Source organism: Schistocerca gregaria, chromosome 1, assembly GCF_023897955.1.
Source record: "Schistocerca gregaria isolate iqSchGreg1 chromosome 1, iqSchGreg1.2, whole genome shotgun sequence".
Classification (NCBI taxonomy): Eukaryota; Metazoa; Arthropoda; class Insecta; order Orthoptera; family Acrididae; genus Schistocerca; species Schistocerca gregaria.
The window spans coordinates 142,863,808-142,880,550 of NC_064920.1; the positions used below are offsets into that span (position 1 = coordinate 142,863,808).

The 16,743-nt window shown below is 38.6% G+C and overlaps 1 protein-coding gene across 1 annotated transcript in view; it reads left to right on the plus strand.

Annotated features, from left to right (window-relative positions):
* Window positions 1–571: 571 nt before the first annotated feature.
* The window catches only part of LOC126335040 (cilia- and flagella-associated protein 57-like), a 33,258-nt gene continuing 17,086 nt past the window's right edge, over window positions 572–16,743 (plus strand). Inside the window, exons 1-2 of the mRNA XM_049997948.1 lie at window positions 572–691; window positions 1,861–2,045. Coding sequence (XP_049853905.1) covers window positions 572–691; window positions 1,861–2,045 — 305 coding nt within the window. The remainder of the gene's footprint in view (window positions 692–1,860; window positions 2,046–16,743) is intronic.

Here is a 16,743-nt window from a genome sequence, read left to right on the forward strand (position 1 = left end):
CAACACTACCATTAATTTGTCCTCATTTCAGTTCAGTAGAATTCAGAGTGAAGATCTACACAGTAAGTGCTTATGTCTGAGGATTTAAATGCTTATGTCTGGGGATTTAAATATTGTATTAGTTTTAAAGTAGTTTGCAGATTCTACAATAGCTTACTGTTAATGTGTAGCCATAAATGCCAGTCATTTCAATTCCACTCTTTAAATGGTGTTCCTTGAGACATGACACATATATACAGCTTATAAATTCTGCTTTGCTTATGTCAAGATTTAGAAGCTCCAATTTGCTTCTGAGACACCGAATATAGTGAAGCAAAACACACAGATTTTAGTACTGTCATTTCTTGACTTGTTGCTAAACTTTGTTACCTTAACAACTCCCAGTAAACTTGAACTCTTTTTACCTGTACTGGTAAGCACACTGATGCAGGAATTGTTTAAGAAATTATTACTTCTTGGACTGGTACCACTTAAACAATGACCAAAGTCTGTGATTTCCGCTTGTAGGGGTGATACCATAAAGAAATCATCACCCAGAATAGTTGCTCTTCTTGTTACAGGGCACTTTGAGATGTTTCCAAAGGATGGGGAACCTCCATACAGTGTAGGCCGTACAGGTACACAGCCCATCTTTGTTCTTCACATTCTTCTGTGTGAACTCATTACACTGGGAACACTTTTTTCTCTGATAGTTTGGCTTGTAGTCATGGAGCATCACTGGCAGCACATTCTGCACTTGATTCTTCAGATAACATGTACTTCTTGTACATGAGAGGCATGATCTATGTAGCACTATACTGCAAATTAGAAATCTTATTTACTACATCTAAAATCTTTGTTACTACTGAGGTAAAAACTACATGTGGTTTGGAATCTTTTCCCCAAATTGCCTATGTCCACAGATAATGCGTTTTCAAATAGTCTGAAAATATTTTATGTCTTGGTATTTGAATATTTTTCCTTATGCACAGCCATTTCATCAAGTCATGACAGTGTGACACTGAAGCAAAGATGGGATTTGTTCTTCTCAGCTCAGACAGCCTTCTTTTAAGTGAGATTAAAAGATACCCCCCCACCCTTGCAGCATCATTACTACCTGCCAGGAAGATGGATAAATTCTGCTTAACAAGGAAATCTTCTCCTTACTGATGTAGAACTGTAGCACCTGCCTTTATTATGCAAGTTAAATTCTGGCTGCTGTTGCATTGAAATTCAGTATACTTTGTGCTTGGCTGTCTGCATGAAGTTCAGTTTTACTTGCACTAGCCATTTGCAGAGCACTGATTTTCGGCATATCTTTGCAGTGTCCAAAGTCTTGTTTCACACTGTTTGTTTCATACCTGATGTTAAAATAATTTGACATGATTTTAGGAGTGTCAACCAATTTTTGATTTCTTAATTAACTGCCACCCTTCTTATACATAATAATTCAGTGTCATCTTTCTCTATAGGCAGAAAACATGTTATTTTAAAAAGCTGTCATTCCTTGTATTCTGTGTCTACTTCTGTGAGCTATGCAGTAATATTTAACTTGCATATTTGCTTATTCTTTAAAGAGAACAGAAGATTTATTTAGAAAATGACACATCACAGTGTTCCATATTAAAAAAATATTTATAATCTGCAGTTACACAAACTCAAGTACATTGTGTACTAAATGGCGAATAAAAATTAATTATTTATTTATTTAGTAACTGAATTTTCAATTAAAGTGGATAAGACATTTTGTATATGTGCAATATATGTGCTGCAGATGATTTTTATTTTTAGTAACACAGAAAGGAAATTCATGTTATTTTATTTGTAGCAAAATATATCAACTATTCGTTCATTGAATAATTCACTGATCTTTGCCATTAGCAACTGGAAAATGAGCATGCACAAATAATGAATGAACTGAACAACGACCTAACAAAAATGGATGAATGCCATAAAGAAACTTTACAGAGCATTACAGAGCATTATGATCTTAAACTAGTTTTTGAATATGACAGATTTCATGAACTGGAAGAAGCAGATATTAAGATGAGAGCAGATTATGAAAGGTAAAAAAGTTACAAGTAATATACAATGCAATTATATTTAATTTTCAAAATCTGTCAGCACAGTATCATAATTAACAATTTACTCTAAGATGAAAAATATTTAACACAAATACTGACACAGTTCTCTTTATGATATAGGTAACAGACTGTTTTAAGGGTAATACTTTTTTGCAATGGATAAGGAAACTGAAACATTAGACTGAAAGATAACATGAAAGCACAATAATTAATATACACCCCTGGCCATAAAAACTGCAACACAATGAGGGGAGCAGGGAATGAACATATAACTGGCATGAAATGTACTACGTGCTTCAATAAGCAAATGATTAGCATTTTAATGATGCCATCTGCATTCTGTATATAAGTAAAGATTATGCAATTGGTTCGTCATTCAGAAACTGCATTTGAATGTTGATCAGTTGCGAGAAGCCTGCATATGGCCTCTTGTAAAAAGCAGAAATGTCTGTCAAGAACTGTTGGAATTTGGTACTGGCAGGATTGTAGCCTACTGCAAGTCATTTATAGTTCTGCAATTTTACTGCTTATGTTGGTAGGGAAACCGTGAGCACAAGTTCAATATTGAATCAATGGGTTCAGATGCCATACATGTATTTGATGCCATACATGATCACAATGCTCCTACTTGATTAGCAACCAAGAGGGTGGACATATATTTCACTTGGCTGTGCAGGATCATAAAGGAATGTCATGTATACTGAGTCAAGCAATGTCTTTGTTTGTAGCAAGACAAATATCCACAAAGACAGTGTGACAGTCTGGAGCACTACAGACTGTCAGCATTGCAACTGTTGTTGCATCTTCTCTTGATATGGCAGCAGAGAGAGGTCTGCTTTAGCAAACACTAATGGCATAGAAATAGGCCTACATGATCCCTTTTTGCTTTTTATAAAGCAGCTTTACTACTGAGTACTTTAATCGTTCAGGAAACTGACCATTCCTAAAGGAAAACTTACAAAAATGGTTAAGTACAGAACTAACATATGCAGCACAGTACTTAAATGTTCTGTTAGGCACTCCATCATACCCATGGGAATCCTCAGTCTTCAGTGTTTTAGTTATTCACTCAATCTTCCACTTGTCTGTATCACAGATGAGTATTTCAGACTTCAATCCCACAAAGGCAATTGCCAAGAGAGTTATATGATTCCCCGTAGAAACTAAATTTTTGTTTAATTCACCAGCAATGTTGAGAAAATGATTGTTAAATACTATACATATAACTGATTTATCAGCAGCAGAAATATTTTTACTACAAACTGAATTCATATTGTCGACATTTTGCTGCTGACCAGACACCACAATAAACCATACGGGTTTAATTTTATCCTATAAATTAGCTATTCTATTTGCATACCACATACTCTTTGCCTTCCTATTAACATTTTTAAGCACCTCACAATACTGTTTGTAAAGGGCTACTGTTGTTTGATTGTGACTACCTCGAACATTTTGAAATAATTCCTGCTTTGTTGTACATGACATCCATATCCCATTACTCAGCCACCAAGGCTGCCTTTTACTGCCAGTACCCAGTTTAGAATGTTTTAATGGAAAGAACTCTCAAAGAGCATGAGAAATGTGTTGAGGAAAGCTTTATATTTGTCATCTATGTTATCAGCAATATAAATATCCTGCCACTCTTGTTCCTTGATGAGATTTAAAAAACTCTCTGTTGCCATTGAATTCCCTATATAGTTTCTAATTACATTTGATATTTGTTTGAGTACAAAATCCTTTTAGTGTTAAAATTTGTGAATCATGGTCTGAAAGACCATTCACCCTTTTAGTAACAGAATGCCCATCTAGTAATGAAGAATGACTAAAAATATTGTCTATGGGTGTGCTACTGTTTCCCTGCACCATAGATGAAAAAAACACAGTCTGCATTATGTCATATGAATTTACAAGATCTACCAGCACCCTTTTTCTTGCACAATTATGTAAAATTAATTTTGAAGTCACCACATATTACTAATTTCTGGTACTTCCTATGAAGTGAATCAAGAATCCCCCTTAGCTTGAGCAGAAATGCTCTGAAGTCAGAGTTAGGGAACCTGTAAACAACAAAAATCAGACGTTTAGTTTCACTAAATTACACTCCCTGCACACTAAATCACTCCCTGCACACTAAATCACTCCCTGCACAACATTCAAACAATTGTTCAGTGCAGCACCAAGATACATCAATGGACTCAAATGGAATAATGTTTTTTACGTACATGGCCATTCCCCCACCTCGCAAGGAACTGCCTGAAAAAAAGCCAGCTAACCTGTATCCTGTAAAGGAAGCCTCTGAATTGTCAAATTATTTAAGTCATACTCCAATATACCAATAATTTCAGAGTCAACATCTACATCTATAAGCAATTCACTAATTTTATCTCTAATACCTCTCATATTTTGATGATGTATGCTAATTTCTTCTCTACTTGGAAACATGATGTCCTCTGAGCCCTTAATTAGAGGGACTTCCTTTAAGCAAATATACCCATCAGATGACTTCAGTCTAAAAAAGGTGCAGCTCTAATAGCAACTACTACAGGGATTTTTCCATGAGTGATCCCACCACCACCCACTACACTGTAACCTATAAGCTTTGCTAGCCTTCCCTTCCCATACCTACTGAGGTGCAGGCCAAACCCAGTGAAACCCAGAAACCCAATCTACTGATAGACTCTACTGGCACTACTGCAAAGCGAACCATGCCCTCTGCCATCAGTGGCCTCTCCACCTTGCTTCAGGAGAGAAAACAGTGGCTCTATGACACCCATACCACCCAAATCAGTTCATGCATTGGGTCAGAGGGGGTGCAACATAAAACAATAAGTGGATCATAATGATAATTTCTCTATAGATTTGACCTGATATTGTGGTCACTGAAATAACATCACATACACTTTCAACCCATGAAGTTTCATTTTATTTTCCCTTCCATTTCTGAGTGCTTGATTTTATTTTCAGGCAGTATAAATAAATAAAAATATCGTGCTTCTTCCAATACCTGAAATACAAATGAAACTTACTTAATCTTTAGGATAGTGCTTAGCTCTTTCAGTGATTTCCTTTGAATCTCATCTAATCTCAGCTTGTAAAATAGCAGCCCTTTAAGGTTCTCTTTATTTTTAGAAACAGGAAAAGTCACACAGGGCCATATCTGGTGAACATCAAGGTTAGGGCAACATTGAAGTGTTGTTTGTCACCAAAAATTCCTGAGGAAACAGTAAAATGTGGGCACATGCCTTACCATGATTCAAAAACCATAAATTATTTTGCCACAAAACTGGGCTTTTTTTTCAGATAACATCCTGCAAATGGTGTTGAACTTGCATGCAGTACTTCTTATTAATTGTTTGCCTTTTTGGGGAACTCATGATGCACTATGCCATTAAAATCAAAGAAAACTGTGAACATAACTTTTACATTTGCTCCCCTTACTGAGCTTTTTTGGTCTTGGTGATCCAGGCTGCCTCCACTATGACTATTTACTCTTAGTTTCAATGTCACACACACACACACACACACACACACACACACACACACACACACACACACACACACACACACACACACACACATGTTTTGTTATCTGATATGAAATGCTTTCAGTAGTTCTGCACTGTAGCTGATTTCATTTAGCAAATCTTGAGAAACTTCCACTTTCTTCTGATTTTGCTTGGAATGTAACACCTTTGGCACAAATTTTGTTGTCATACGTTCATACTAAGTAACATCTGTAAAGATTTCCTGCCATGAACCAGCTGGATGTGCCACCATCATTAGAAACTTTTCTGATTGTGATTTGGTGATGATTCATAATCGTTTATTTCGCTTTTTCCATGCTTTTATTGGTTGTTGATGTGCTGCAGCATCCAGAATGTTTGTCATCTTCAGCTTCTTCACGGCCATTTTGGACTCACAGCAGACTCACCAAAAGCAATATTCAACATTTCCAAAACTTTATTTCATTTTATGTCATTTCATAGCAAAATATAGTGCAAATTCTCTGATCCATTTTTAAAACAAATCAATAATCACCACACATTAGCAAAAACATGTAACCTTCTTGACAACTGACAACAGACTAAACATTCAATATAGCTACCAATGTACACATACATTTCAGACATATTTACCAACACAACAATGAAAAATTGTGAGAACCAGGCTAATACAATCTGTGAAACTACGAAAGTCCCGATACTTTTTGAACCCACCTCATATTTTGAATAATTTTAAATCATTAATAATCTGAAAAATAGTACATTCAAATTCATTTTCCTTAAAATCATTTACAATCATTGTTCATTCAGAGCCCTGATGTTGTTGATTTCTATTTCAATGTTAGTTCATATGAAATATTAAAAGGATGCATTTTTTTATTCTACAAGAATTAAATTTTATATATTGAGGTTCATGGCAGAATAAAAAGTATAGGGGCTTATTATTTGCCTGCATTGTTTGTTCAGATGAAAAATCCTTTTTGTTGTAGTCCATGCTGCAATGTTGTCATTTCTGAATCCACAAGTGCAAGAGGCACTAAGATGTGTTTCATTTACTACCTAAGTAAAAACATTGGCTACTTTTCAATAGGTGAAATTTGTCACACTGGCTTAGTTCCAGTTTTGGTGGGAGACAGCAACTTTAACTTGTTGGTCCTAGGATTGGGTGTAATTCCATAAGTTCTTCTTGCTCCCATGTAAAGGGCTCTAGATCTGCCACTGACATGCTATTCGTAATCAGTTCAACAAGTTCTAATAGGTCCTGTATTTCTTGGAGAAGATGCAGAGATAGAACAGTACTTGAGGTACCTTTCTTAACTGTGGCATTTGTCTCTCAGGAGTCCAAACAACACCCATTGACAGGAGGTTCCAGTTCTTTAACAGCAGTTAAGGCAATTCTCAAATGCTTATAATCAACAACAAACATATCATATGTCTAGAACTGCATTTACTGAAAAATGAACAAAAAACTGTAAAAGTCGCTTTTAATCTCAGGATTTGTTATGCTGCCTTTTCTTTTTCTTTTTTACTGAAAGGAAATGCTGATGACACTTTTTGTGTTCCAAAAACAAGAAAACTTGGATAAAAGTTTACTGATTCCAAAATCTATGGGAAAGTTTATGTCTGGCAACTGTTTCAGAGAGCTAATGCTCACTATCTCCATAACAAAATTCAAAAATAGCAGACTTTGTGACAAACACACATAATATACATTTTCTTCCCTCATGAAATATGCCTATCATCACACAGATACCCACTGATGTTAATGTGTCTGATATGTGGACACTACTTCAAAAATTAGGAGAAAGAACAAATTTAGCTCACAATTGGTGATGTAGTATGAATTTTGTGTGGTACTTTTACCTGTCTGAAAGTATGCTATTTATCGCAACACAGATAGTTTTTGATATAGTCAATGAAAAATAATGGTGAAAAGAACGAGTATGTTTTTGAGCCATTGGTCTTTCTCTCTTGTGCCAACCTCTTTATCTCAGAGTAGCATGTGCACCCTACACTCTGAATTATTTTTTGGATGTATTCCAGTCTCTGTCCTACCCTACAGTTTTTACACTTTACAGCTGCCTCTATTATCATGGAAGTTATTCCCTGATGTCTTAACATAAGTTTTATCATCCTGCCCCTCCAACTTGTTAATATATTCCACAACATGTTGCTTTTTTCTGCAAATTCTGTAGAAAACCTCCTCATTCCTTATCTTATCAGACCATCTAATTTTCAGTATCGTTCTGTAGCACCAAATGTTGAACACTTTGACTGTCTTCTTTTCCAGTTTGTCCATGTTCTATGACTGTGTTCTATACAACAAGCCTACATTTTATACTAGTTGTTGATTTTATACTAGATGTTGACCTGGTTTACTTTATATCTCCTCTTTGTTTTGTCCATGATATATTATTTTCCTGCCAAGTTAGCAGACTTATTTAATTTCTTTTACTTCACAGTCACCACTGTTAGTGTTAAGTTTGTCAAAAATTTCATTTCTGCTGCTCATTACTTTCCTGTTTCTTTAAATTACTCTCAGCCCGTATATTGTACCCATTAGAAGTACATTCCATTTCTGCAATTCATTCTCACTTTCACTGAGAACAGCAATGTCACCAGTGAATATTATCACTGATATCTTTTCACCTTGAATTTTAATCACACTCTTAACCCTTTCTTTTATTTCCATCATTGCTTTTTAAATGAACAGACTGAACAGCAGGGGAGGAAGGCTACATCCTTGTGCCAACCTCTTTATCTCAGAGTAGCATGTGCATGTGCATCTTAAGCCCTCAATTATTTTTTAATTCAAGCACTTCATTTTTAGCCTTCCATTCTTATTGTTCCATCTTGGTTCTTCCACATGTTGTTGATGCACATGTTGTATATTACCCATCTTTCTCTGACTACTACTTTTCTCAGAATGGTGAACATCTTCTAGGCCAACAAATTCTATGAACATATATTTATTTTTCTTATGTCTTACTTTCATTATCAAACACAAGGACAGAACTGCCTCTCTGGTACCATTACCTTGTGTGATACTCAACTGATTGTCATCCAAAAGATCCTTCTTTGCGATATTCTTGTTGGCAACTTGGAAGCATGAGCTGTAAAGCTGACTGTGTGATAAGTTCTCATACTTGTTTGCCCTTGTTGTCTTCAAGCATGTATCAGTGATATTTTTCTGGGAATCTGATAGTATTTCTCCAGTCTCTTAGTTTGTAGACACCAACTTGGATAGTCATTTGTTTACCACATCCCCAAATGATTTCAAGGAATATTATCTATGCCTTGTACCTTATCTAGGTGCAAGTCTTACAACATTCTGTTAAACTCTGACTCTAACATTTGATACCCTATGTCATCCATATCAACTCCCATTTCTTCATCCATCATAATGACAGACAAGTCCTTCCATCATAGAAGCCTTTAGTGTATTTCTTCTATTTATTCTCTTTCTCTTCCACATTTAATAATGATATTCCCACTGTATTCATATTGTTGATGTTTATGCTTTTAATTTCTCCAAAGACTGTTTTGACTTTTCTGTATACTGAATTTCTTTATATTTTTATGCAGTCATTTTACCTTGGCTTCATTGCACTTCCCATTTATTTCATTCCTATGTGTCATATACTGTATATTTCCCTGTCTCTCCTGAGCATTTTGTACTATCTTCTTTCATCAGTCAGTTGAAGTGCTTTTTATTTATTTATTTATTTTTATTTTATTTATTTATTTATTTTTTCCTGTCCAAGATTTTACTGTTTCTTTCCTTGTAAATAATTTAGGAGTAAAAGAGGCTACTTAATGAATAGCGAAAGAGATGAGTATTTTATACACACACACACACACACACACACACACACACACATGTGACCCTACATTTGGGTGACTGGAGATGACATGACAGCACTGTATTTTGACAAGTGAACTAGGCTGGGGTGTGGGTTGTGTTGGGTGGGTAGAGAGAGTGAGAGGTAGGAAGCAGTAAGAAGTGTTGGGTATGTGTAACTACTATCTAAGAGGGGGGCAGAAGGTTTGCTGACTGGGAATGGATTGGAATGGATGACAGATGCATGACGCAGGCATGTGATACACATACCAGAGCTGGTGAGGTGCAGTACACAAAGAAGCTACAGGAGTAAAGCGTATGTTGCAAGGATAATTACCATCTGCATAGTTCAGGAAAGCTGGTGCTGGAGAATAGAATAGAATCTTTATTGTCACATGACTTGCTACATCCAATCATTTGCTTGAAACATTGGTGACTCGTCAATGAATACTTCTATGCCTACCTAAGCATACCTTAAAATAATTTCTATACATTAAAATAAAGCATATGAATACTCTCAGAAGCAGATTGCAGCATAAAAAGATAATTACATGTTATATTTCTTCCTGTTTCTTAAAATTTCTGCAGTGGTTTAAAATCATTCTTTTGAAGTATTTTTCATGTCTGTTTTTCTAGTTTATAAACATGGACATATTTCAAAGAGCACATACTTTCATAAAAGTAATATATTTGTATACATCTCGATCTTTAGATACGTAGTTTACATTATACATAGTTTATAAATATGGAAACATATAAAAAGAACATATAGCTCCATTAAAAGGAAACATAAGCAAACACATAGAATGTAATGTAGGAAAAACAGGAAAACAAAACAAATGTAATATCTCCTACATCTTTTCCTCATTTATAAAGTCATCCACACTGTAGTAACATTTACTTTTTAAGTATTTTTCAGTGTTTGCACCTGTGGGTGCCAGCTTGCAGTCCTTCAGCTTTGAAGGCATTTTATTGCTAAGCTTGCCATGTGATATGGAGTATTTTCAAATAATGTTAGTCTGTGGCAAGGTAGCATGTAATCTTGTTTGTGCCTTGTTTCATAAGCATGTGTAAATGAATTTTCCTCAAAAAGGTGTGGGTTCTTTAACTCAAAGAGAAGTTTTCCATATATAAACATGGAAGGAATTATCAATAAGTCAGGACTTGTAAATAAAGGTTTACATGACTGTGTATTTTTCGTTCCAGTCATAGCTTTGATAATTTTTTCTGAAGCGTAGCTGAGGAGGGTTTCTTTTTCAACTCCCCAAAAAATTATGCCTTATCTTAAACTGATATAAAATATGCATGATATACAATTTTCCTAACAGCTAACCCTCATTGTGTAAACAGAACTATTTAACTGCTTCAGTAAACAATCCTCGTGATCAGTCAATTACAAGTTCTTGTTTATGATCATCCCCAGAAATTTAACAGATTCTGCAGTTATCAGTTCTCTGTCTTCATAACTTATCTGTGCTATATATTCAACAGTTTGTTTGGTCCTGAAGTGTACAATTTGTGTTTTTGTTAGGTTTAGTTTCATAGCACTATTATTTAACTAATTTTCTAATTCTTGAAGAGTATGTTTCGTTTTCTGTGCTAATTCTTCAGTGTTTTTACAGCAGACTACTGCTGTTGAGTCATCTGCATACAGAATCGTATCTAAAGTTACCTTACCCGGCATGTTGTTTATACAATATAGAAATAGTAATGGGCCTAGTTTGGACCCTGGGCTACAGCTGTTTGTATTTCCTTCCAACTACAGCAATCTTTCACACCCTTAAGTTGTATAACTAACGGATATGCTCTCCTTGTTATCAAGGCATTTGCTTATTTTAGTGATTAGTTCATTAACACCATGCACAGTGCTTTGGTCCTTTCTAAATCCATACTGATTATTAAGAATAATGTTGTTTTACATTGCGATATTACGAGAAGGAAAGTTGCCACTCACCATATAGCGAAGATGCTGAGTCACAGATAGGCACAACAAAAGATTTTCACACTTAAAGCTTTCGGCCAATGCCCTTGTCAACAATAGACAGACATACGCACACATACATTCACACAAACGCAACTCACACACACACAACTGCAGTGTCAGGCAACTGAAACCACACTGGGAGCAGCAGCACCAGTGCATGATGGGAGTGGTGACTGGGTGGGGGAAATGAGGAGGCTGGGATGGGGAAGGGGAGGGATTGTATGGTGGGGATGGTGGACAGTGAAGTGCTGCAGGTTGGGCAGCAGGTAAAGAAGAGGTGGGGTGGGGGGGGGGAGGGGGGAAGTAGCAGAAAAGGAGAGAAATAAAGAGAAATAAATAAAAATAATAAAATAAAGTAAAACAAATAAATAAAATAAAAAGGCTGGAGGTGGTGGTGGAATGATGGCTTTGTAGTGCTGGAATGGGTGCAGGGAAGGGGATAAATGGCTGAGGACAGTGACTAATAAAGGTTGAGGCCAGGAGGGTTACAGGAACATAGGATGTATTGCAGGGAAAGTTTCCACCTGTGCAATTCAGAAAAGCTGGTGTTGGTCGGAAGGATCCATATGGCACAGATTGTGAAGCAGTCATTGAAATGAAGGATATCATGTTTGGCAGCGTGTTCAGCAACAGAGTGGTCCACTTGTTTGTTGCCCTCAGTTTTCAGGGGCCATTCATCTGGACAGACAGCTTGCTGGTTGTCATGCCTACATAGAATGCAGCACAGTAGTCGCAGCTTAGCTTGTAGACCACTTGACTGGTTTCACAGGTAGCCCTGCCTTTGATGGGATAGGTGACATTAGCGACCGGACTGGAGAAGATAGTAGTGAGAGGATGTATGAGACAGGTCTTGCATCTAGGTCTATTGCAGGGGTATGAGCTATGAGGTAAGGGATTGGGAGCAGGGATTGTGTGAAGGATAGACGAGTATATTGTGTAGGTTCGGTGGACAGTCGAATATTTCTTGACAAAATGATCCACCACTTTGAAGAGTCCTTCCACAAAAACCAGTAAGAATAAATAATAATAATAGAAACAAGAGTTGGAATACACCAGCTATAAAAATCTCCTGCAAACATAAAAGAATATTTCACATGTTATGTAAACAAAGTAGTGACTCCCCCCAACTAACAGAATACTATAAAAACTACACATGTATCCTAAGAAGAGTGATAAGACAAGCAAAAAGGATGCAGAATGATGAGTACATTGACAAATCCAGCAATAAAGTAAAAGCAATGTGGAATATCAGTAAAAGGGAAAGAGGGGAAATGAAAGCTTCACACATGAACATAGAAATCAAACTCAGCAATGAATCTATATCTAATCCCGAAGTTGTAGTGAACTCTTCCAACAATTTCTTTATGAGCATAGCTGAAAAATTGGTCCAAAATAATCCTAACACAAGTTACCAATCAGCAAATCAAAAATATCACACATGTGCAGAGTCAATTTTCATTACCAAAGTTACTAAAAATGATGTTGCAAAAGCCCTCAGAGAGTTAAAAACTTCATATTCTGCTGGAATTGATGGTATCCCAGCAGCTGTAATCAAAAATTGTGAACACACAATTGCTGAACCATTAACTCAACTCTGTGACTGTTCTTTCCAGGCAGGTATCTCCCCTGACCCTCTAAAACTTTCTAAAGTAATTCCTGTCCTCAAAAAAGGTGATAATAAAGATATGAATAACTGCAGGCCTATCCCAATCTCATCTTGCTTTTCTAAAGTTTTTGAAACACTAATGTACAAAAAAAATGATGGACTTCATTGAAAAAAAAAAAAGATTTACTAAGTTTAGCTCAACATGGGTTCAGGAGCAACAAATCTACTGAAACTGCAGTATATGATTGCATAAATACGCTATTCGAACTGTTAGATAGAAAACAACCCATAACAGGCATATTTCTGGATCAGTCAAAGGCTTTTGACTCTGTTGACTACAAAATATTACTGGAAAAATTAGAACACTATGATATTAGAGGAATTGCAAACAACTGGATTGCTACATTCCTAACCAATCAGATGCAGAGAGTCAGCATGAAATATACTAATAGACAAAGCAACTCAATAACCAAAATACTATCAAGTAATAAAACTGTAAAGCAAGGTGTTCCACAGGGCTCAGTATTGGGACCCCTACTTTTCCTCCTGTATACACTCCTGGAAATTGAAATAAGAACACCGTGAATTCATTGTCCCAGGAAGGGGAAACTTTATTGACACATTCCTGGGGTCAGATACACCACATGATCACACTGACAGAACCACAGGCACATGGACACAGGCAACAGAGCATGCACAATGTCGGCACTAGTACAGTGTATATCCACCTTTCGCAGCAATGCAGGCTGCTATTCTCCCATGGAGATGATCATAGAGATGCTGGATGTAGTCCTGTTGAATGGCTTGCCATGCCATTTCCACCTGGCGCCTCAGTTGGACCAGCGTTCGTGCTGGACGTGCAGACCGCGTGAGGCGACGCTTCATCCAATCCCAAACATGCTCAATGGGGGACAGATCCGGAGATCTTGCTGGCCAGGGTAGTTGACTTACACCTTCTAGAGCACGTTGGGTGGCACGGGATACATGCGGACGTGCATTGTCCTGTTGGAACAGCAAGTTCCCTTGCCGGTCTAGGAATGGTAGAACGATGGGTTCGATGACGGTTTGGATGTACCGTGCACTATTCAGTGTCCCCTCGACGATCACCAGAGGTGTACGGCCAGTGTAGGAGATAGCTCCCCACACCAAGATGCCGGGTGTAGGCCCTGTGTGCCTCAGTTGTATGCAGTCCTGATTGTGGCGCTCACCTGCATGGCGTCAAACACGCATACGACCATCATTGGCACCAAGGCAGAAGCGACTCTCATCGCTGAAGACGACACGTCTCCATTCGTCCCTCCATTCACGCCTGTCGCGACACCACTGGAGGCGGGCTGCATGATGTTGGGGCGTGAGCGGAAGACGGCCTAACGGTGTGCGGGACCGTAGCCCAGCTTCATGGAGACGGTTGCGAATGGTCCTCGCCGATACCCCAGGAGCAACAGTGTCCCTAATTTGCTGGGAAGTGGCGGTGCGGTCCCCTACGGCACTGCGAAGGATCCTACGGTCTTGGCGTGCATCCGTGCATCGCTGCGGTCTAGTCCCAGGTCGACGGTCACATGCACCTTCCACTGACCACTGGCGACAACATCGATGTACTGTGGAGACCTCACACCCCACGTGTTGAGCAATTCGGCGGTACGTCCACCCGGCCTCCCGCATGCCCATTATACGCCCTCGCTCAAAGTCCGTCAACTGCACATACGGTTCACGTCCACGCTGTCGCGGCAATCTACCAGTGTTAAAGACTGCGATGGAGCTCCGTATGCCACGGCAAACTGGCTGACACTGACGGCGGCGGTGCACAAATGCTGCGCAGCTAGCGCCATTCGACGGCCAACACCGTGGTTCCTGGTGTGTCCACTGTGCCATGCGTGTGATCATTGCTTGTACAGCCCTCTCGCAGTGTCCGGAGCAAGTATGGTGATTCTGACACACCGGTGTCAATGTGTTCTTTTTTCCATTTCCAGGAGTGTATTAATGACTTGAGCCTGAATGTTGATGCACACAAAACAATAATATTTGCTGATGACACAACTGTACTCCTCAAAGGGGAGAATACAGGGGCTGTGCAAAAAGCTGTGAACTTGGCCACTGAATGACTCAGCAACTGGGCTAAAATCAACAGATTAACTATCAACACCAAAAAGACAGCTTCCATGAACTTTCACACAACACAAAATGCACATTCCTCTCAGCCTTTTGCCACTGTAAATAACCAGTCAGTAGATACCGACACTGTTTTCAAATTCCTGGGTCTGTGGGTTCAGGATAACCTGAAATGGAATACACATACAGGAAAGGTAAATGCCAGAATTAGTACTGGCTGTTATGCATTGAGTGTTCTGAAAACATGTGCTAGCCTGAAAACATTAACCAATGTTTGTGTTAAATTGAAAATATTGAGCAATATAATACATTAGGATACTATAGGCCTATGTTAATATATGTTAACAATGTTAAATGATATTTTCCGACATCTGCAACACACTGTGTACCATCAGATCACATGGAATAAATCTATAAATTACTGTGGGAGGGGTGAGAAGGATAGTGGGTAGGACTTCTCATTTCGGGGCATGATGAGAGGTAATCAAAACTCTGGCACAGAATGTAATTCAGTTGCTCCAGTGCCGGGTGGTACTGAATGATGAGGGGAATGTTCCGCTGTCACTGGACAGTGGGGCTTTGGGAGGTGATGGGAGGCTGTAAAGATAAGGCATGGGAGACCTGTTTCTATAATAGGTTGGGAGAATAATTACGGTCAGTGAAGGCTTCAGTGAGACCCTTAGTATATTTCGAGAGGGGCTGCCTGTCATTGGAGATGTGGCAACCATGGGTGACAAGGCTGTATAGAAGGGACTTCTTGGAATGGAATGGGTGGCAGCTGTCGAAGTGGAGATGTTGCAGGTGTTTAGTGGATATTATCTGGAGCCCGGCCAATGTTGTTGAGTGGTTCTAGGCACTTCAGTCTGGAACCACACAACCGCTATGGTTGCAGGTTCTAATCCTGCCTCAGGCAGTGTTGTGTATGATGTCCTCAGGTTAGTTAGGTTTAAGTAGTTCTAAGTTCTAGGGGAGTGATGACCTCAGATGTTAAGCCCCATAATGCTAAGAGCTATTTGAACCATCTTATATGGATGGAGTTACTGATGTAGCCACCTTCGAGGTGGAGGTCAACATCTAGGAAGGTGGCTTGTTGGGTTGAGTAGTTCCAGGTGAAGCAAATAGGGGAGAAGTTGAGGTTCTGGAGGAATGTGGATAAGGTGTCCTCAGCTTTGATCCAGATAGCAAATATGTCATCAATGAATTTGAACCAGGAGAGGGTTTTAGGATTCTAGGTGTTTAGGAAGGATTCCTCTAGATGGCCCATAAAAAGGTTGGCATAGGATGGTGCCAGGTGCCAAGTGGGTGCCCATAGCCGTACCCCCGATTTGTTTGTAGGTAATGCCTTTTTTTATTTATTCTATTTTATTTTATTATTTTTTATTTATTTTCTCTATTTCTCTCCTTTTCCACTATTCCCTCCCCCCCCCCCCCTCCCACACACACACTTCTTCCTCTATTCCTTGCAGGCCGCCCAACCTGTGGCACTTCGCTGTCCGCCATCCCCACCATACTATCCCTACCACTCCCTGCCACATCCTCTCCCTTCTGCCCACCTGGTCACATCCTCATCATGCACTGGTGCTACTGCACCCAGTGTTGTTTCAGTTGCCTGACACTGCAGTCGTGCATATGAG